The 19393-nt window shown below is 47.9% G+C and overlaps 4 protein-coding genes and 1 long non-coding RNA gene across 15 annotated transcripts; 3 read left to right on the top strand and 2 right to left on the bottom strand.

Annotated features, from left to right (window-relative positions):
- The first annotated feature begins 290 nt into the window (after positions 1-290).
- On the top strand, positions 291-5097 carry LOC147047727 (fibronectin type III domain-containing protein 7-like). The gene is made up of 14 exons (XM_085927506.1): positions 291-383; positions 513-528; positions 707-964; positions 1104-1364; positions 1762-2022; positions 2102-2365; positions 2432-2686; positions 2782-3039; positions 3306-3560; positions 3634-3894; positions 3989-4249; positions 4338-4367; positions 4459-4494; positions 4601-5097. The coding sequence occupies exons 1-13, from the start codon at positions 330-332 to the stop codon at positions 4491-4493; spliced, it is 2469 nt and encodes an 822-aa protein (XP_085783632.1). The 5' UTR covers positions 291-329; the 3' UTR covers position 4494; positions 4601-5097.
- LOC147047726 (uncharacterized) lies at positions 888-6028 on the bottom strand. 5 transcript variants are annotated; one of them, XR_015067907.1, is made up of 7 exons: positions 5786-6028; positions 3950-4126; positions 3622-3883; positions 3287-3550; positions 2238-3192; positions 2048-2190; positions 888-1966 (listed from the first exon to the last, which is right to left on the bottom strand). It is a non-coding gene; the product is annotated as an uncharacterized LOC147047726 (long non-coding RNA). The 5 variants fall into 5 exon arrangements; XR_015067908.1 differs by lacking the exon at positions 5786-6028 and adding an exon at positions 4183-4898; XR_015067909.1 differs by lacking the exon at positions 5786-6028 and adding an exon at positions 4545-4898.
- Positions 5384-7905, top strand: henmt1 (HEN methyltransferase 1). The gene is made up of 9 exons (XM_085927508.1): positions 5384-5671; positions 5805-5917; positions 6081-6215; positions 6327-6509; positions 6662-6842; positions 6913-7033; positions 7189-7300; positions 7372-7529; positions 7615-7905. The coding sequence occupies exons 1-9, from the start codon at positions 5588-5590 to the stop codon at positions 7707-7709; spliced, it is 1182 nt and encodes a 393-aa protein (XP_085783634.1). The 5' UTR covers positions 5384-5587; the 3' UTR covers positions 7710-7905.
- On the bottom strand, positions 7815-19182 carry LOC147047723 (EEIG family member 2-like). 7 transcript variants are annotated; one of them, XM_085927514.1, is made up of 16 exons: positions 18878-19182; positions 18443-18544; positions 17385-17476; positions 14272-14367; positions 14090-14187; positions 12226-12584; positions 11414-11534; positions 11296-11325; positions 11107-11223; positions 10924-10970; positions 10636-10730; positions 10443-10544; positions 10112-10334; positions 9604-9740; positions 9409-9478; positions 7815-9210 (listed from the first exon to the last, which is right to left on the bottom strand). In XM_085927514.1, the coding sequence occupies exons 6-16, from the start codon at positions 12369-12371 to the stop codon at positions 9168-9170; spliced, it is 1131 nt and encodes a 376-aa protein (XP_085783640.1). In that variant the 5' UTR covers positions 12372-12584; positions 14090-14187; positions 14272-14367; positions 17385-17476; positions 18443-18544; positions 18878-19182; the 3' UTR covers positions 7815-9167. The 7 variants fall into 7 exon arrangements, with proteins under 7 accessions (XP_085783640.1, XP_085783637.1, XP_085783638.1 ...); XM_085927511.1 differs by lacking the exons at positions 18443-18544; positions 18878-19182 and adding an exon at positions 18301-18395; XM_085927512.1 differs by lacking the exons at positions 18443-18544; positions 18878-19182 and adding an exon at positions 18269-18390.
- LOC147047724 (mitochondrial adenyl nucleotide antiporter SLC25A24-like) lies at positions 13147-17170 on the top strand. The gene is made up of 10 exons (XM_085927507.1): positions 13147-13596; positions 14122-14248; positions 14321-14408; positions 14611-14722; positions 15328-15486; positions 15577-15729; positions 15927-16034; positions 16227-16394; positions 16470-16620; positions 16693-17170. Exons 1-10 carry the CDS (start codon positions 13438-13440, stop codon positions 16872-16874), a joined length of 1407 nt encoding a protein of 468 aa, XP_085783633.1. The 5' UTR covers positions 13147-13437; the 3' UTR covers positions 16875-17170.
- Positions 19183-19393: the final 211 nt, after the last annotated feature.

Below are 19393 nucleotides of genomic sequence, written 5' to 3'. Positions count from 1 at the left end.
CATCAAACAAACTGTACCTGCTGTAATAATAATGATAATAATAATAATAATAATAATAACAATGGTAATAATAATAATTAGTATTATTATTACCATTAATATAATCATTAGTAGTAGCAGTCGTCATAGTATCAAAATTGTAATCATATTATTACTATTATTATTATAGCAGGTACAGTCTGTTTCTTTGTCATGTTTCTGCTTTGCTATGATTGGACAGCATGCTAAAAAGGCGTGTCTTGGTGACAGATTCGTTTTCAAAAAAGGGTGAAACCGTTCAGACTGAGAGTGATAAGATAGGTGGGAACAGAAAAAAGTCATTTGGAAGAATGGGTGCACTGAAAGCTTTGGTTGCTTTCATCTTGGTGTGTATATACACACAGGTAAGAAAATGTCTTTTTGTTCCCTAAACATGTTGATAAAAAGGTCAAAACCCCAAGACGAGAATTATGTACTTAGAGATGTTAACATCAATTGGTTGAAAAATTGATTTTTCTCATTGGAATTTACAGGTGTCAGCTGAAACGGGTATGGGATTTGATTCTTTTTTTAACCTAAATCTTTCTTTTGGCATCGCTGTACGTAGCATCAATGATATGAAACAACATAAAGTGCGTCTTACAATACAATAAATACTGCTGCGTGGCATTTTGGCAAACTTGTTTGTCCTTCTCTCTCTCTCACGCTGTCTCTCGCCGTCTCTCAGCGTTCACAGCATCGGTGTTCGCAGAGACATCCAGGAGCGTAACTCTCCGATGGGACGGCTATCCCGGAGCCAGCTCCTACCTGATCAGCGTGTCCCTAGATGGCTCGCAAGATGTCATTGCTTTTGTCCAATTTGGTGGAAACACAGTGATGGGCACCGTCAACTCTCTGGCCCCCAACAACATCTATGTCTTCACTCTTCAAGCTTTGGATGTTAACCAAGACCCGCTGAACATTACAACAGTACGGTCATTAACAGGTCAGATGAGCACGTGTGTTTTTTTTCTTTTGCCTGCCTGTATAATTGTGATCATTGGAAGCAAAAGGCATGTGCTTCCTAAAATGCTCACGATGAAAGGAAATGCCCCAACCTAATGAAAGTGTTTGTCCTATTTCAGCTCCCGAGGTGATGGATCCCATCCAGACAGTCAAGCCAAAGGATAGCCAAACGTTAATGGTTGAGTTTAACTCGGTTACAGGAGCCACTCATTACATTGTACGTGTCCAGAATTCAGCGGGTTTTTTGAGGGAGGACGCAATTTCCTCCTCCCCAGCTGAGATCATTTCCCTCACGCCCTACACCGAGTATACGTTGAGCATCATGGCGGCGAACGACGGAGGTCGCAGCCAGCCGTCTCCCTCCGTGACCGGAATGACAGGTACGCTTTTCCCAGTGTGTGGGTGGGAAGCCGATATTCCACGTCAAACAAAAAGAGTCAGGTCACGTCACGTCACACCCCGTTTCTCATCTCTATTGTCTGATCGCGCTCACCTGATACATCGTAGTAGAAATATGACAGGCGGGCAGGGAGGGGCCCACCCGGGAGGGGCCCACCCGGTAACTTTAGCTGAGCTCTCACAAAGCATCTGCAGTCTCAAGGGACCACAGCTCATCCACGAGCAGCAGTGTTATCACCCAGTTCAGTTGTCGGCTGCGTGAGTAGCCCGAGGCCCAAAAGCCAAACGCAATCAGAATACGTGCCTCGGAAGCAGTTCGCTGCACACCATTTGAGCCAGCTTTTATTCTCTCTCTCTGTCTCTCTCTGTCCTTCACAGTTTTGCCCCCTCTTCAGCCCATCACTTCTTCTCCCAGTAACGACAGCATTTTGATATCCTGGGACCCGTTGGACGGTGCCGTCCAGTACACCGTCATCCTGTACGACGATTTCTCCAACACCACCGTCAAACAGAACACCAGCGGCACCGATCTGACAGTGTCCGGACTTGACGCCGGCACCCTCTTCACCATCATGGGCTACGGCTGGGATGCGGAACAACGAAAGGGAGAGGCCAGTTTGTACGTCAACCAGACGACACGTAAGGAAGGACTTTGCTCTGCTACCTTCGCTCCCGTACGTCGTCGACAGTCTGATCGCCGCACGTCTTTCGTTTCCAGGACCTCCGACACCCGATTCCGTCAAAGTCTCCGTGGCGGCCGTGGGCGAGCAAGCTGCGCTGTCCGTGTCCTGGGAAATAAAGCGGGAACTTTACGGCAGCGTTGAGTACCGTGTGATGAGCAGCCAGAACCTCACTTGTAGCGCCTCATCCAGCCCTTGCGTCCTCTCGCCAGTCACGTGCGGAGAGGCGCACGTTATCCAGGTGACGGCATCCAACGACGCGGGACCCGGCTACCCTTCGAGTCCTGTGGACTTCATTACCTGTGAGTTGCCACATTTTCCCTTTGTCACCAACTATTGAAAACGTTTTGAACCTTCTTACTTGCCAGTCCCCTGCCCACCCAAATCTTTATCTTTGGTGGAGTCCACGGAAGGAAACTGCACTCTGTCCTGGGCTCCGGAGCCCTACGCCGAGAACTACACGGCCTACGTGAAGACGGGCGACGGCGGCGAGGAGACTTGCAACACGACCAGCCACAGCTGCATCTACCGCTGCCAATGTGGCTACATGTTCCACATGTACGTGTTTGCCTACAACCACGCCGGCTCCAGTCCTCCGGGCCCTCGTATCAACCACACCACCCGTGAGTGGAAGCTCGGCTGTCCTGTCCTGTCCTGTCCTGTCCTGTCGGTCCGTCGGTCTCTCGCTCTTTGGCTCAAGCCCTTTGGTCTTTGTCAGTGCCCTGTTGTCCAGAGGACGTGTCCGTCTCCCCGGTGAGTACGGACACTCTGGAGATCACGTGGACGGCGTCTCGGGGAGCAGATCTGTACGAGACTCGGGCGGCGGATCTTTGGCGAGTCATCCTGTGCAACGACACGGCGCCGGTGTGCGCCCTCTCTGACCTGAGCTGTGACAGTACCTACAGTGTGCTGGTGACACCCTGCAACGACTTGAGCGGCTGTAATCCCAAGTGCACAACTCACACCAAAGACACAGGTAAGAAGAGCGGCTGTAATCCCAAATGCAAAACTCACACAGGCAAGAGCCTACATATGCGCAATCCGAGAATGAAGATTCAATGCACCCGTGACCCGGTGACTTCTGGTTACGTCTACTTGGAACGGTTTGTAGTTTCAGGAAGCCCTCCTCCTAAAAATGGATGTATATACGTATATATATCTACGTATATGATGAGACCTAAATGTAGTCAATGTTTGAAAACAATCACTTCTGGGTATCCTACCTTTCTCGTTGTCGGCCAGCCCCCTGCGCGCCCACCGATATCCGTCTGGTTCCGAAGAACTCTTCCTGCGTCAGCGTCAGTTGGACGGCGACCAATCGTGCCGCCAATTACAGCGTGAGCGCTGTGGGAGACGATGGCGTGCACACCTGCACCGCTAGCGGAAGCAGCTGTGACATCACAGGTCTGCCCTGCGGCTCCATCTACGAGGTCAGCGCCGTCGCCGCCGGCGCCGTCGGACACAGTTTACCCAGCTACTCGGAAACGCTGGAAACAGGTGAAGGAAGGATGAAAAAGAAAAAGTGCCGCTCAACGGGCTGATTTGACCGGAGGCGTACTTCGTTCCACAGACCCGTGTTGTCCGGCGGCCAGTCCCGCTGTGCACCAGGTGACTCAGGCCATGACCAATGTGTCGTGGTCTGACGCTAAAGGCGCTTCCACCTTTCTGATATCGTTGACATCGCCGCGCGGTCACGCAAGCTGCCACACCCAGGACAACCACTGTCTGATGGGCTGCATCACTTGTGGCACAAACTACACGGTCACCATGGAGGCTTTCAGCAGGCACAGCGGACGCAGTGTCAACTGCACCTATCAGGGCTTCTCCTCCAGTGAGTCACCGGTACTCCGCTTTGTGATCGCAGCTAGGTTCAGATAGGTACATACCATTGCCGCTCACGCCCTCGCTGCTCGTCTGTCTGCCAGGTGCATGCTGTCCGTCGGGCGTGAGGGTGTACAAGACGTCTGGCAACACTTTGCGGCTGCACTGGCGCACCGCCGGCGCAGAGCACCGTCACGTGGGCCAACTCACGGGCAGCAACAACTCCTACAACTGTACGACGTCTGCGGGAGAGAGCAGCTGCGATATTGCAGACGTCCAATGCGGAGACGCTTATCACCTGGTGGTTGCTCCGCTGACGGCAGAAGCAAGCAAAGTCTCCTTTTGCACGCAGAGGGTTTATTCAGGTATACAGGGGGCTCAAAGTCATGGCAGAATTTCAACGCAGAAAGACCAAACATTTGGGCTGATTGTCTATTATCTCTCGTCTTTCAGTCACTTGCACCGAAACTGATATTGGCACAGGTTAGTGTCAAATCGGAAATCATACAGTATATGCCCTCCTCGGGCTTTTGCTATTTCGAGACCAATCTCAATCAAATCTATGTTCTTGCAGTCATTTACAGAGGCAAGAGAAGTGTGGATCAGTAAGGTAAGTGGTGGAGTAAATACAGACAGACATATGGGACACGAGCGACTCACAAAAGCATGGCATTGAGATGTTGTGTTGTGTAAGCGTATCCCTTTTATCTCCGCAGCCTGCTGTCTGTCATATGATGTCATCGGCATCATCCCCTCCATGTTTGGATCCATCTTCTCCGCCAGTTGCGATGGCACCTTATCCTTTCTTTCATCTGTTAGTACCTTCTCGAGGTGATTGTAAGGCTCCTGTAAGGCTTCTCCGCCAAGTCTTAGGTTATTATAAGCGTAAAAAGGAAACGTGTCACTGCATGTCCGGAAGGTACGTTTATGATTTTGGCAGTGACTATCCTTCCTTCCTTCCTTCCTTCCTTCCTTCCTTCCTTCCTTCCTTCCTTCCTTCCTTCCTTCCTTCCTTCCTTCCTTCCTTCCTTCCTTCCTTCCTTCCTTCCTTCCTTCCCTCCCTCCCTGCCTTCCTTCCTTCCTCCCTCGCTCGCTCGCTTGGGCAACCCGTCCATATAAAGTACATTTCTAGTCATTGTACCAAGTAGGAAGCCTCCCGAGTCTGAACATGAACAATAACGAGTGAGTGCCTTTGTTCCTGTCAAATGTGTCTTTCTCAGGATGAATTTAATGCTTTGAAATGTCACTTGGGTTTTGCACACCCAATGCGTATTTCTGAGAATAAATGAATTCCCCAGTATTTGGTGTTTGTAATGTTTTTGACACAAAATCTTTTTGATTGAATGGATGATATTTTAAGCAAAGTAACTCCATCGCTGACGTTTAGCAGACAAACCGTCAAAGTTGTGTCTCGATATGGCCGCCCGGCAACGCAGTCACTCCGAAATTGGATGGTTGGCTGGACTTTTTTTTTCCTGACGTCCTATTTGACGTAGTTCGCGGTCGCTAAAATCAATGTTTCTTCATTCCACCAACTGGTGAAATATCATTTGATTTGATCTGTTTTCCAAAACGAAAACCAGCTCATCCAGAGCCAACATCGCCATCTGGCGTTAGGAGAGCCAATAACATTTTCTAATCCGGTAGCTGTAGCTGGAAGGAAGTCAAATCGATGAATCAATCTTCCAAAACGGCGAGGCAAAATGAATCCGTGGTTCAAACCGTCGCTTCACAGGCAGAGACATGAGTTTGTCATTGACTTTGTCAGGAGGAATAAGCCCCAAAAGGTGAGATTTCGGCCAGCACCTGCTGCTCGTAATGAATTCAGAGTTGCCTAATCGCGATTGTTGTCGAATTGAATTGAATTTCCACGATAACAGCATATAGCGCATCTTTTCTACCTTTCCTTCTTTCGTGTAGGTGGTGGACTTGGGTTGTGCTGAGTGCGGCCTTCTCCAAAAGCTCCGCTTTCATCGTCACATTGAATTGTTGGTCGGAGTTGACCTCAACGGCCACAAGCTGAGAAAAAAGATGTAAGTGTGCACCTAAAAGGGGCTGGACGCGGACGGACAGCATTTGACAAGTGACAAAATAAGACGCACTCAGATATTTGAACAAAGTGTTGTCAGATGATCGTGTCACTATAGCCAAACGCTTGCGTCTCCGTTTGGTGACGTCAATGATGACCTTGTGCAGGCACGGACTGGCTCCTCTAGCAAGTGACTATCTGCGGCCAACTTGGAATCAACTGTGCGTGCAGCTATACCAGGGCTGTCTCACACAAAAAGATGCTCGCTTCAGAGGATTTGATTTAGCGACCGCCATTGAGCTGTAAGGCGTTTTGGACACAATGTAGCTAGCTAACTGCTCATTTTGTTCATTCCTTCACTTTTTTCCTTCCATCCTGCCGTCCTTCCTTCGTCCCTCCCTGGACGAGTACAGTATTGAGCACCTCCCTCTCGATGATTTGAAGCGCTTTTGTGAGGTGCTCTTTGGATACATGGCTCCGCAAACAGTGATCATCAGCACACCAAATTCCGAGTTCAACCAGCTTTTTACTTTAACGTCAGCTTTCAGGCACAGTGACCACAAGTTTGAGTGGAGCAGAGAGGAGTTCCAATCCTGGTAAGTAAGTGATTTCTTTATTTCCGTGTCCATCGATGACGCCGACCGTCAGTGCCTCGTCCGTGGTTTTTCTCAGCCACCAGTGAATGACGTGCCCTGCTAGTAATTGTGAGGCCACTACTTGAAGAGCCGAAATGGGGGTTTGTTTCCAGGTCCCAGAATGTATGCTCAAAGTTTGGCTATCAAGCCAAGTTCAGCGGTGTAGGACAAGCTCCCCCGGGCCAAGAGCAGACGATTGGCTTCTGCACCCAGATTGCTGTCTTTGACAGGCTCGCCGCCGCCTCAGCGGACACGTTAAGTGACAATGCAGAAGACGCATTCCCATATTTGCAGGTGAGTAGACGAGAAGGTTTCATGCTACAATTTGCTCCAGCAACACGGCGTCAATGTGTTTCTTGATTAGGTTTATAATGTAACTTATCCCAGTCTGCGTGACCACAACATTCTGCGCAAGACCCTGGTCAGCGAATTGCTGTACTGGGCGGAAAAGATGAAAAATGAATGGCTGGAAAAGATGACGACGGGTAAGAGTCACTGACGCACAGGCAGCTCGGACTCCCAACAATCCTCTCCTTTCCTTCAGTTAACAAGTTATTTCAAGAACTCTGCTTTGCTGGCCTTATGATGGCCAAAAGCAGGTTTGTCAGTATCTCTCATGTTAAAACTGATCCAACCCAAGGGGATCAGGAGGAGGCAAATCCAGGGGAGAAAGGCAAGCAAGAACAAGGAGGAGGAGGAGGAGAGATCTTCTGGACAAATAATCAAGAACCGTGGTGTCACACATTACACAGGTGTCCCCAGCAATGTCCTACATTGTAGGTAGGTCAAGCAAACAGAAGCCAATTGGTTCCCTCTTCCTCAGGCACGTGTCTGTTCCCCTACTTTTACTGTGGAATCGCTGCCCCAACTTACGTGAAATGAGTGCAAGTGTGGCAAATCTCACTCAAGTCATCCTAGACGATCCCCAAATCAAGATGAATGGCCCGCGCTCTGCCGTCATTATCTGCAGTCAGGAACGAGGTACCGTTGCCCCCCCCCCCCCTCTATCTGAACACGTTGACCTTGTTTTCACACGGTGTGCTGGGCGGTCACGCTGTGTTTGTAGACCTCCGAGACGAAGGTCCTAATGATCTGCTCGACAGCGGCTACGTAGAGAGCGGCTACGTGCGAGAGGAAGACTGGGCGGCGGGGGATTATTAGTCAGCGGCCACGCATTCGGATCATCGACGCATTAGGTTTCGGATGAGAGACGAGGATGTAAGAAGAAGAAATAAAGTTGTACGCCACAACCTTTTTTTTTCCGCTTTTATTCGACAGTGTAAGGTACGCGTCGTTTGAAAAGAACTTGATTCTCTTCGGCAGTATGTCTGAACATTAAAAACAACTATCAATGGCATCCCGTTCGCTGAAAAGTCATTTTGTCCTCGCTAGAACGAGATGACGTTGAGATTTGCACCTTTTTTCTCGAACTGGAACAGGGTTTCGCTGGGAGGAAGTTTAAACAGCGCACTACATCACCACATTCAAATCCAAGTCACATTTGAATAGAGACGACAACTTCACAGAAGAGAGGAAGGAAGCAAGCAACCATGTTTGCAACAACATGTTAATTAGCCACCCTCGTGACGTACCTTTGGCAGCCTCACAGGTACACAAATGAGGGAGTCGAAGACATGTTTTGGAAAGGACGCACATCAAACACAATCTTCTCTTGGCATTTTCAACACGACATTAAAATGATGCCCAACACTGACATAAAAAAATAGCCATTCAGCCGTCGTATACGGGATTTTGTGGACTGCTCCTTCAGCGGGCTACTGAGAAGAAAGTACACCAAATCTAATCTGAAAAGAAATAGATCATCACGCTCAATACTGTAAACACTACACTCGGATATGACCTCCATAGGAAGTGACTACGTGAGTATTTTTTTCTCACTTGTTAAATTGCCATTTGTACTATGTATGCATAGGCTCAAGAACATCATTACCGGTAACAAGCGCGAGTGACCCAGCCAGCAAGTGAGCCAGCTCGCGAGCCAGCGGCTTTAAAATACATGACACTGCGGGAAAAAAAAAAAAACTGTTTCCAATGATCCCAGGAGCTCAGATGTCTGTCTGGGGCTTTATGCCACCCCCATGGCAAACAGGTCCTAGGTCAAGGACCAGTGGTTCAAGCCCACCACTCGATCTTTATAGTAAAATATTCGATCCATTTTCAGAGTGTTTACAACAACAGCAGCAGCAGAAGCTTCAATGCACAATCGTCAACAGCACGAGAGGGAATTTAAAAAAACCCAAATGAAAACGCATGGCATTATCTTCCTCTCGCCCCAGTTCCCATTGTTCCCAGGGGTCTGGTCCAACAATGAGATGACGACTGGGGAAACGTGTGTGAAATGTCATGAACATAGGCAGCCCTTAACAAGACTAATTCTTAATAGTAATCATCAACACACTCACACAAAACCATATGGATGATGCCACATATAAAGTGGGGTCGGGCCGAATGACGCAAGTGTTCGCTTGTAAGTAAGAACACGAGGTGCTCATGTGACGTCTGCCACTCGCTGTGCACCAAATACAAGATCGGCAATATAGTATGGCAGAAAGAAGACTGATATGGTCACCACCCTGCCTCTGCCTCTGCTAATCCAGTTTAACGCTTGATCACCACTTGCTCGTATGCGCCTGCACCAACCCTGCAGTGGGATGAGACACAAGAAGACAAAGTCAAATCTCCTCAGGCCAAGCCATCCAACTTGTCACAATTCTTCCACGCTTAGCTTCTGTTCAATCCCTTTGTAAACATAACGGCTTGACCACACAGAACGGATTTTTGGAATTGATTAAGAAGGTATTTTTGGGAGCTGATTCTGGACTGAGCGATAACGGCTAACCTGGTAGGAAGGTGATGGCTTCCGAGAGCTGTACTTCCTCCAGGCCCGACAAAGAGCCGTAAGCCCTCCTCTGAAAGGAAACAAGGCGAGGGAGGCGGCTTTCTTTAGTAAGTCAGCTGACTTTGTGCTTGCTATGGATGCAAATTGAGCCAGAGGGGGAAAAAAAAGGCAATCCTGTTGCTGCACGTTCCTTACCTTCCGTACTCGAGTCGAGATGGTCAGGTGTGAAGTCTTGGCTTTGGAGGATTTTTTCCACCACGTCGTCAGCATCCACTCGAGTATCGTCCATTCTCTTGAGCTGAGACTCCATGGAGTCTTGCTTGACCGGATGCCTGCCAACCAAATAGGCCCGAGTCATTTCCCTGCTTTGACACATCAATTGCGTGGGACGCTCGCTCGCTCCCTTTTACATACAATGCCTCTTTCTATTCTTCCAGTAAAACATTTGGCCAGGCTGTGGTGAGTTGGCTGGTTTGGGAGTCAACAGTATTTTTAGCATGAAATAGTGCTGCTGAGACAGCACGTCATCATTTCATGAAAGCAAATCTGTCAGGCTAGCTTTGGTTTCTTGCACGCTGCTACACTCTATCAGACATTATTATTTGAAGGCAGAAGTGCTCAAGCGGTCCATAGATGCAGTACATATCTGTAGGCTACAGCGAGTTAGCGCTTGCTAGCAGTCAAGGAAAAGGTCAAAGGTAACCTGTTCAGCCGCTCGCAGGACGAGGCGCTTCGGACCGGAGAAGTCACGCTAGAGTCGGTGGCGGACGGCGGATGTTCAGGCAGAGCGGGACACGTTCTGGACTCTCTGTCCTCACTTGGTTCCGGGATGCTGCCCACGCCCGTCGAGGCACTTCCCACCGAATGGTTCCGACGGTGACTGTAGTCGGACATGCTGGATGAGCGCGAATGGCCCGTACTGTAGCCTGAAATGGAGCGGCGCAACAATCTCCTCTGCTTGGACATGCGTGCGTGCTAGCTAGCAAATCAGATTTGCAATATTGAGATAATGTCAAGGAGAATTTTTCTTTTACCTGAGAGTTTCGACTGTTGGCTGGCGTAGCTGGAAGTCCGCGAGTGGCCAGAGCCGCCGGGATCGTCCACGGAACACTTGACGTCTCGGCTCTCTGTGTAGGCTGCAAAGTTTGAAAAATGTCAATCATTGAGTCGGCGGCCTTTTTTGCAAGAAATAGTGCCATTGCGGCGGGCACCATTTGGCTCACCCACCGCAAGAGTTCTTTTGCGAGTCGCCTCCCCTTCTCTCCTCCAGCAGGCTCTCTCCGTCACCTTGGACGCCAAATACCGTGGCTGTGGAAGGTGGGCTGATGATGACGACAGAGCTTTTAACGCACGGTGACCAAGACATTCCAAATGCTGTGCTAAATGGACCCGAGTTGACTATTGGCTGCAGTAAATGCTTGCTTGCTTGCTTGCGCTCTTGGCTCAGGCACATTTCATCAAACGCTTCTTTAGGACGCAGCTTGCAAGATTCACGATGGCAAAAAAGAGACTTACGTTTTAAAACAGGGGTCTCCTGACATAAGCTGGGTACTGATGATAACCTGCAACCCCCAAAAATGTTACACTTCACGTCAGGTCGGCGGCGGCGGCGAGACGACAAATAGGAAGAGATGTTGACATTTTGAAGAGAGAAATGATGCTTTGTCCAACAAGCCAGCCGGACACCATCAACCTTACCTTAAGAATGGAGTTATCTTGCCGAGTATTTTTGGTATCGTAACCCTCCAGCAGACACCTGCGGGTGGTGCTTCCCGAGCCGGCAAACTCTGATAAATTCAGATCTGCAAAACCCAGCTGCAGGCAGGAGGACCAAAGTCATTTGGCGGGCTAAATAACTCGATGCTTTCATTGCCACTATTAGTTTACCTTTGCATATGCTTTCCCCCCCTTCAGCTCCTATCCAAAGAGAAACACATATTCATATATATTTGTGCACTTTCCACTTGAGAGCAGCGCTCCTTCCCTCCCTCCATAAATCCAGTACCTTTCTGACTGACACGCGGCACACGCAGGGGTCCAGTACACCAGTCCCAGCACTGGCATTCATTTTACAGGGGAAAGAGAACCTCTTCCTCCACCGTACACTATTGGCTTGGACCGCTTCCCTGTGTGACAAAAGCACAAAGATATGGTCGTGAAGTCAAATTTGGAGCAAGTGCACGTTATCCGTAGAAATATTCCATCAACTATTCATACCTGCTCTTCTTAGATCTTAATATTGTACACATGCGAACAAGAAGGCCAGAGCTAGGGCTGTGTGAAGCTCAATATTTTCCCCAGATATTCTGATAATGATATGCTAACCATTTGACTCTCAGTGAAGACTCATGTTTTTTTAAGAAAAAAAAATTGAATCCAATAATGTATGGAAAGTGTTTTTTTTTCAATTAGAATCAATATTAACAGTCTGCAATAAATGAAAAAAATGATAAGTCATTGTATTGTCAATTGTGCTAATGATATGCTACAAAAGAAGCGTTTGTGTGCGTGCGTTAAGTGCATCAATGTCGGGATGGATGGGTGCTTGTTGAGAACCATTTTTCTATGATGGATTGTGCTATGGTTAGTTTTGCTTCTGCCAGGAGAGGGTTAAGCACTTACATAACGCCTACCTACATCTTGCATATTTACATTTAAGGCTTTCGCCAGGAAGCCGTTTCCATTGGATCGACAAACCAGTTGGTATCGCGAACATTTGATTGAATTGGGCAACGTCTCGTGTAAATCCAAACAAGTCCACTCCGCCCGAAGCCGCGCTCAGCAAGCAGCGGCAGCAGCAGCAAGAATGACGCTCACCTCGAAGACTCCTCGGAGAATCCGCCGTCCAGGAGTCTGACTTTACAGAAAAGGACTCCATTGACAAATGGAACCGACGAAAGCTCGTCCAGCTCAAAATCCACCTTAAATTTGAATTTCTTCTTTTTCATCATCATTAAATCCATCCACGGGCTCGATAGTCTTCAAATAGATGTTTAATGTCGTCCGACGTCCATTGTGCAGAGAGCTAATCACCACATTGATGTGTTGTGGGAGGGAGGGAGCGAGGGAGGATGGGGAAGCTGCTGCTCCGCTCGGCTCGCTCTCAGCGCGCCGCCGCTCTCGACAGACGCCAGGAGGAGAAAAGCTTCACACCGAGCGAGCGCTTCCTAGTTTACCTTTCAAAATAAAATAAAGTTACTCTCCTCCAAAATGTCGACACTTGCGGTTACAAGTCACATACATTTAGATCAGGCGCTCCGGGGCCCTCTTGTGGTCTGTGGCTGAATTGCAGGTGGTCCGCGAAATTGGAACACAAATAAAACGGATTTACATTTTATTTCGACTTGATTTATTTTCCAGCTAATTTTGTGAATCGTTTAGCCATCCAGATTATGTCATTATTTGAAAATAACAATATGTGGAGTGGAGTTATCAAGTCAGGATTTCTCAAATTACAGTATACTCAAGGCTGGCCCTATAGCCAATGGACGAGGAGAGATATGATTAGGATTATGTTTACTAATAAAAAACTACAAATATGTCCGACCGGAAAAGGAGGTGGACTTCTTGAAACTCATTTGAATATTTTGGAGTGATGTAAATGCGCCTTTGTATTCAAATAGCAACAGAAATAGGACTCTCGCTCCCCCCCCCCCCCCCCCCACCCCTTTCCACCCACCCAGCAGTGTGCAATATGTAAGGGCGCAGATAATACTGAAGGAAGGGTGTGTCTCTGCCTGCCTGCCTGCCTCCTGTGCGTCCGTAAAAAGAGGTCTGTCTAAAGTCTCCTGACCACCTCTCGCTCACACACACACGCACGCACGCACGCACACGCTCATTCCTAAAAACAACAACAATTTGATGAACTACTTCATGCAAACATCGGTTCGGCGCGCGACATTGCGGAAATCCGATCCATCCGAACTTACACGGAACCGAAACCAGAAGCGGCGACCACAGGAGTGTATTTGCTACCGTAGCTGCCAAAGCTGAAGATTGTTTCCGTTTCTCGAGCAAATCGTTGGAAACATGTTTTTAACGGAGTGTCAGTGCTCGGCGGAGACCCCCCAAATATACGAGGAGCTGTTTGCCAAACTCGACGCAAACAAGGATGGGAAAGTGGATGTGTCGGAACTGAAGGCAGGCCTGGCTGCGATGGGCATCCGTACCAGGAAAGGAGCGGCTCAGGTAGCAATTGGATTGATAAGCTGTCATAAATGCACAACACAGCACTCGTTGACTGCAGACGCTAAGGGAGGGAAGGAGGGAGGATTGCATTGCATTGACATACTGCTCGGAAGTTTGAGTGCAGACAGTAGGTCGGAGAGAAATTTCTTATCCACCAATTCATTTCGTGAAGCGGGCTGTAAAAGTCCACATCAAGTTACTTTATGCTTGCTAGTCTTGACCTGCTCACAGTGCTCAAGTCAGAAATGTTGTCATGGGCCGTGGTGGGAATTTGCGGCACCAGGCGCTTTGCACGTCACAAAATAGAGCATCAGCAACGCCTTCAGACACATTTGAAACTTGGATTCCTTCAACGGCCTTGATGCTGTAGAGTACAAGCTGAGATTTATTGTCGCCACTAGGTGGGGCTATAGAACAATATGACGTATATCGACGTCTTCATGTTGCGACGATTTCTCGACTTCTGAAGTTTCCGATTTGTTTCAAGTACTACCTTGGACCAATCATATCTTCTGTTCCTTTAAGAAAATCATTTCCTCCGGAGACCAGGACCAAGACGAAGGACTCGACTTCAACGAATTCTCCAAGTACCTGAAGGAACACGAGAAGAAGTTACAGCTGACCTTCAAGAGCTTAGACAAAAACAATGATGGTAAAATTTGGGCTATCACGCACGGTAAAAACGGCGTCATTTGGCTGCAGGCTTGACTTTTTGTCTGGACAGGTCAAATTGACTGCATGGAGATCAAGCAGTCCCTGGCAGACATCGGGCTGGACATCGGCAAGGACGAAGCGGAGAAGATTCTTCAGAGGTATTTTTTCAGGATGTATCAGACCGACATTGGGGAAGTAGTCATGCGAGTGCATTTCTCCAAATTAACACACACGTGGACAGATGAGATTGTCTTTTAAGACTCCCGTTCACTCGCCACTAAGAAGCAGACAATGTCAAAGACATTCCAATTGATCCTATTTCTTTTGAATTGCAAATGTGGAACTGGTACTTTTGCACAGTATTGACGTCGATGGCACCATGACTGTGGACTGGAATGAATGGAGGAAACATTTCCTGTTGACCACAGCCACCAACCTTGAGGAGGTTGTCCAATATTGGAAACACACTACGGTATGTCTCCAACGGTTTTCTAACGTTCAGCAATACGTGCGTCCCCCTAGCAAATAGGCTTTGAATCATCTATCGCACAGCCAGTTGTCATCGATGTCTTAAGCTCCGAGCTTGGCTGCCGCTGTTCGATGACGCGACTGTAAATAAAAGTGTGCTTGCTAATCTTGGCAATTTAAATCTGGCCTGAGGGATTAGGTCATCAAGGGGATTGGGAAAGAACAAGAGAGAGAAAGTCAGTCAAGAAGCAAAGGTTGAAGCGCCAAGCAATAGCATGCAAAGGCATTCACTCTCACTCACGGCGAGAGTGGGCATTTCTTTCTTTGAGAAGAAGCGCAAGCTCCTTTTAGCCATCCAGAAAAACAACTTTTTTTACCTTTTGAGACGGCAATGGCTCTGCTGCAGCCTCGGCGGCGGCAGCAGCAGCAACATTTTTTTCTCGACTTTTATGATGATGATGATGGGGCCATTTATGAGCTGGAGGTGGATATGGTAGGTTCTTCAACTTGCACGCTTGTCATTTGACCTCAGCGGCAGCAACTACGTCTGTCCCTTGAAATATTTGATATGTCAAACTCTGGAGAAATGTCTTCAATTCTCACGTTCAGGTGCTGGACATAGGCGACAGCCTGACCATCCCAGATGAATTTACAGAAGAGGAGAAGACGACAGGTTTGTGGTGGAAGCAGCTGTCTGCGGGGGCCATGGCGGGGGCAGTCTCCCGTACGGGTACCGCCCCCCTGGACAGAATGAAGGTCTTCATGCAGGTGTGTCCGCAGCGCACCGCAGCGCACCGCACGTTGGATCACGGCCATCGCACCACCCTAACCCTTTCATCCATGACTCTTGATGTGCAGGTCCATGCGTCAAAGAGCAACAACATCAACCTGGTGGATGGTTTCAAGCAAATGTTGAAGGAAGGAGGCTTGGCGTCTTTATGGCGAGGAAATGGTATTAACGTCCTCAAGATCGCCCCAGAAACCGCCATTAAATTCATGGCCTACGAAAAGGTAATGAATCCCTGTCACACAGAGAATTTAGTACTTACGGACAGGTGCAGCCAGAAATGGGTCTTCTTGGGGCATTGTGTCTATTTTGCACCGAGCCTAATGGGGTCGGTTCAGCCAAAAAGGAGTCTTTGCTTTGGGCTTTTTCAGTGTGTCTGTCCAAACCCATCCATTTCTCTTCTTATATTGTGTCCGACTAGTACAAGAAGATGCTGTCCAGCGAACCGGGCAAGATCAAGACGCACGAGAGATTCATTGCGGGATCGCTTGCTGGAGCAACGGCCCAAACGGCCATCTACCCTATGGAGGTGCGCTCCGTCATATTGTTTGCACTGGATTTAAATTTTCAATACAACCGGGCCGTTGTTTGCCCCTTTTACGATCCGTTTGATTTTGTCTGAAGTGGAATGCGGCGGCTCGGAAGGTGGAATGGATGGACGGATGGACGGATGGACGGATGGATTTTGGGATGCATCTTTTTTTCAACTTTGTCCTTTTAGGTGATGAAGACCAGGCTAACCCTGAGGAAGACGGGGCAATACTCGGGAATGGCGGACTGCGCCAAACAAATCTTCAAAAGAGAAGGCGTGAAGGCATTCTACAAGGGCTATGTTCCTAATATCCTGGGCATCATTCCGTACGCTGGGATCGATCTGGCCGTTTATGAGGTGAGCCACCCCAGCACACATCACAGCGGCCCTTGTTTTTGACAACCTTCTTCTCACCCACCATTTTCTCACTAGAGCTTGAAGAACTTGTGGTTGTCCCGCTACGGCAAAGACACAGCCAACCCGGGTGTGCTGGTGCTGCTGGGCTGCGGCACCCTCTCCAGTACTTGTGGCCAGCTGGCCAGTTACCCCTTGGCTCTGGTCCGTACCAGGATGCAGGCTCAAGGTAACGTCAACTAACTCTTCGTACGGTCTCACAATTGACTCAGGCGTCAACTGATGACTTTTGCTCATGCAGCTTCTGTGGAGGGTGCTCGACAATTGCAGATGAAAGAGATGGTGAAAAAGATTTTGGAGAAAGAAGGATTCTTTGGACTTTACCGCGGCATCTTGCCCAACTTCATGAAGGTGCTGCCAGCTGTCAGTATCAGCTACGTGGTGTACGAATACATGCGCTCGGGCCTCGGTATACAGAAGTAGGACAAGAGCCGACGATTGAGTGGGCGCAAATCGACTTTGGTCATATTGTCACCAATATTTCTCAAATTCTGGGTTGCTATTCAGTTGTGGTTCCAACTCAGACTCCAGGCAAAGCACGGCTGAGTTTAGAACGTTATTTTGGATTGCAATTTCCTCTCGTCAAATGCTGCGTGTTTGTTGTTTGTCATCATTCAGGACTGTCTCGAAAATCATTGTGCCTAAAGTATTTTTTCCCCCTACACGAGTTTGCCTTTCTCTCCCTTATTTGGCAGATGTTTACGTCCAAAAATAAATACATGAATATCAATCAATGTTGTCCTTGTCTTGTTATTTACCCTTTTTGAAATTTTGGCACTCGTTTTATTCTTGCACTCCTATGCGCTGCTGTGACAAGTGAATTCCCTCGCTGTGGGATGAATAAAGTTCTAACGAAGCTGAACGTTATTACAGGGTGCACTTGAGCTTTAAGAAGTGATTACGCCAGATTGCATCTTACATAATGTCCTTTACCTCATTGATGTCACTCTTCCCGAGTTGTCTGATCCATCCATCCATCCATCCGTTGCAGGCGGAACGGTGGCAAAGTTGTTGACTTCAATGCTCTGAAATTGAAAACGGGCTGTTGAAAAACTCTTGAAGCTCAGTGATTTTGGTTGATCGTTTATTTCATTCATTCACATTGGAGTGCCGTTTCTCTTTGAACTCGACAATGACCATCTTTTTGCATAAACATCTAAACGTCTTGTGCGACGAGACTGTTTCTCACTCTGAAAAAAAGGTTTTCTCCGGGTACATTCCACGTGCAACGAGTGTGCCGAGGAGGGAAAAAAAGGCCACGAGGCTCAAGACGGCGCGTAGGGCTTTAAACCAGCTCGGGTAAGTGGGCAGCAGAGACAGATCGTAGTGAAGTGAGATTCCCAGCGCCATAATAACCATAGTCATTGCAGGAACAATGCTCTCAGCCAGGAGCATGGTAACCCAGGCCAAGAGTGAAGGAACCACACTGTTGCTCAAGTTGATCCAGTCGGGTTTGGCCGGGCTGCTCTCGGGGAGGGCGTACCCCCAGCGAGCGCCGCCCAGGAAAGAAACGACGGAGACGCCGTAGGCCAATTGAGCGTAGGCAAAGTCGGGAATGTAACTTTCAGTCACGCCCATGGCCAGAGGAGGGGCAACAAAGGGGATCAGTCCCGCAAAGCCTAGCCACAGAGCCGCTTTGGGGCTCTTCCACAAGTCCTTCATGTCATAGCGCAGCAGGTCCAGCTCTCTAGGAGGAGCTTCGGGCTGTTGTCGCTTCTTCAGCCTCACAACACATGAGTGGAAATATCGATTCCTGGGCTTTGGAAAAGCCACCGCATGAAATGGTGTCCCCGAAGAAAGAGTAAAAGCACACACACCGGGACAATATTCGTCCCGGGAAAGTCCACACCGTGCTAAGGAGGCCAGGCTGGCATGTTGATGGCCTGATCCAGCGTCAGTAAACTTGAGAAGTGACGACGGCCAACATTGTGGTGGGCGGCGAGCCACGTGCGACAGCTGAGAAAAGATATCCAGGGAGAAATTGGACTTACATTTCAAATTCACCCTGGTCATAACCAAATCAAAGACGTATGATCACAAATATCTACCTTCTGGGCAGTGAGGGTGCTTTTTCGAAACCAAACAGAGAGCATCTAGAGAAAGAAAGATGTCAACAGATTCACTCATTGGGTTGAACACGTATGAATATGCACAATTTAGCTCACGTAAAAAAAACATGAATGCGAAAAGATCATTGAGAAATAAATGAGATTAAAACGAAATAAGTTGGTGTGTCAAAAGATTTATACATTCTCAATTTACATTTTGGTTTTGTCAAGTTGACGTGCAGATTTGAAGCAAATAAAAGAAGAAAAAAGCCTGCGTTTTCTAAACGACTTGATAGTACACAATGGCGCATTTTCATCAGTTCTGAATAGGTTAATACAAAGTTAAAAGAGCACTAGAATTAAGAATCACAAAATTACCTCTGACAGAGACAAAAATCGTCATATGATGACAACCATCAAGGGAGCTTGCTTTGGATGCCACACATAGGGCACGAACGCGCCTGCCGTCAACAATGTCCGTGTCAAACAGGTTGTTGGAAACAAAGTTCCGCCCAAAATAACGAAGAAAAAATACAGACACGATCATTAATACAGTCAGAGTCAAAAGGAAAAACTTAAGAAAATGCTTTCATTCAGATTTTGTCGAAAATAAGATTTTTGGTTTGCTCCCATTTAAAGTATTTGAAACATGCGCCGGAGCTCTTTCCACGCTTCAAACTCAACTTAAACTAGAATTGGCAATTTCTGGAGAAATTGCGTGTGAAGGCGAAGGCACTTCACACTATTGTGGGACTCGAAATGATGATTAAATGACATAAAATTGGTAAATTGATGATTAAATAAAATAAAAATGTTAAATTAATGATGATGATGAAAATAATTATTAAAGTGATGTGTTAAAATTGAATGAATGAAAAAAAAATATTGGTCAAG

The sequence above is a fragment of the Syngnathus leptorhynchus genome, chromosome 13 (genome assembly GCF_054491065.1).
Source record: "Syngnathus leptorhynchus isolate UIUO chromosome 13, UIUO_Slep, whole genome shotgun sequence".
Taxonomy (NCBI): domain Eukaryota; kingdom Metazoa; phylum Chordata; class Actinopteri; order Syngnathiformes; family Syngnathidae; genus Syngnathus; species Syngnathus leptorhynchus.
This window is presented reverse-complemented; position numbering and strand designations above follow the sequence as displayed.

Excerpts from the sequence above, each read along its gene's own strand:
- LOC147047727 (XM_085927506.1), top strand. The coding sequence starts at position 330 with ATGGGTGCACTGAAAGCTTTGGTTGCTTTCATCTTGGTGTGTATATAC. Across the intron at positions 2,023-2,101 it reads GTACGTCAACCAGACGACAC|GACCTCCGACACCCGATTCC; the intron begins GTAAGGAAGGAC and ends TTTCGTTTCCAG. Across the intron at positions 3,561-3,633 it reads CTCGGAAACGCTGGAAACAG|ACCCGTGTTGTCCGGCGGCC; the intron begins GTGAAGGAAGGA and ends TTCGTTCCACAG.
- henmt1 (XM_085927508.1), top strand. The coding sequence starts at position 5,588 with ATGAATCCGTGGTTCAAACCGTCGCTTCACAGGCAGAGACATGAGTTT. Across the intron at positions 5,672-5,804 it reads GGAGGAATAAGCCCCAAAAG|GTGGTGGACTTGGGTTGTGC; the intron begins GTGAGATTTCGG and ends TCTTTCGTGTAG. Across the intron at positions 6,216-6,326 it reads TTAGCGACCGCCATTGAGCT|TATTGAGCACCTCCCTCTCG; the intron begins GTAAGGCGTTTT and ends GGACGAGTACAG.
- LOC147047723 (XM_085927514.1), bottom strand. The coding sequence starts at position 12,371 with ATGGATTTAATGATGATGAAAAAGAAGAAATTCAAATTTAAGGTGGAT. Across the intron at positions 10,971-11,106 it reads AAGATAACTCCATTCTTAAG|GTTATCATCAGTACCCAGCT; the intron begins GTAAGGTTGATG and ends TGGGGGTTGCAG. Across the intron at positions 9,741-10,111 it reads TCCTGCGAGCGGCTGAACAG|GCATCCGGTCAAGCAAGACT; the intron begins GTTACCTTTGAC and ends TTTGGTTGGCAG.
- LOC147047724 (XM_085927507.1), top strand. The coding sequence starts at position 13,438 with ATGTTTTTAACGGAGTGTCAGTGCTCGGCGGAGACCCCCCAAATATAC. Across the intron at positions 14,249-14,320 it reads CTTAGACAAAAACAATGATG|GTCAAATTGACTGCATGGAG; the intron begins GTAAAATTTGGG and ends TTGTCTGGACAG. Across the intron at positions 15,730-15,926 it reads AATTCATGGCCTACGAAAAG|TACAAGAAGATGCTGTCCAG; the intron begins GTAATGAATCCC and ends GTGTCCGACTAG.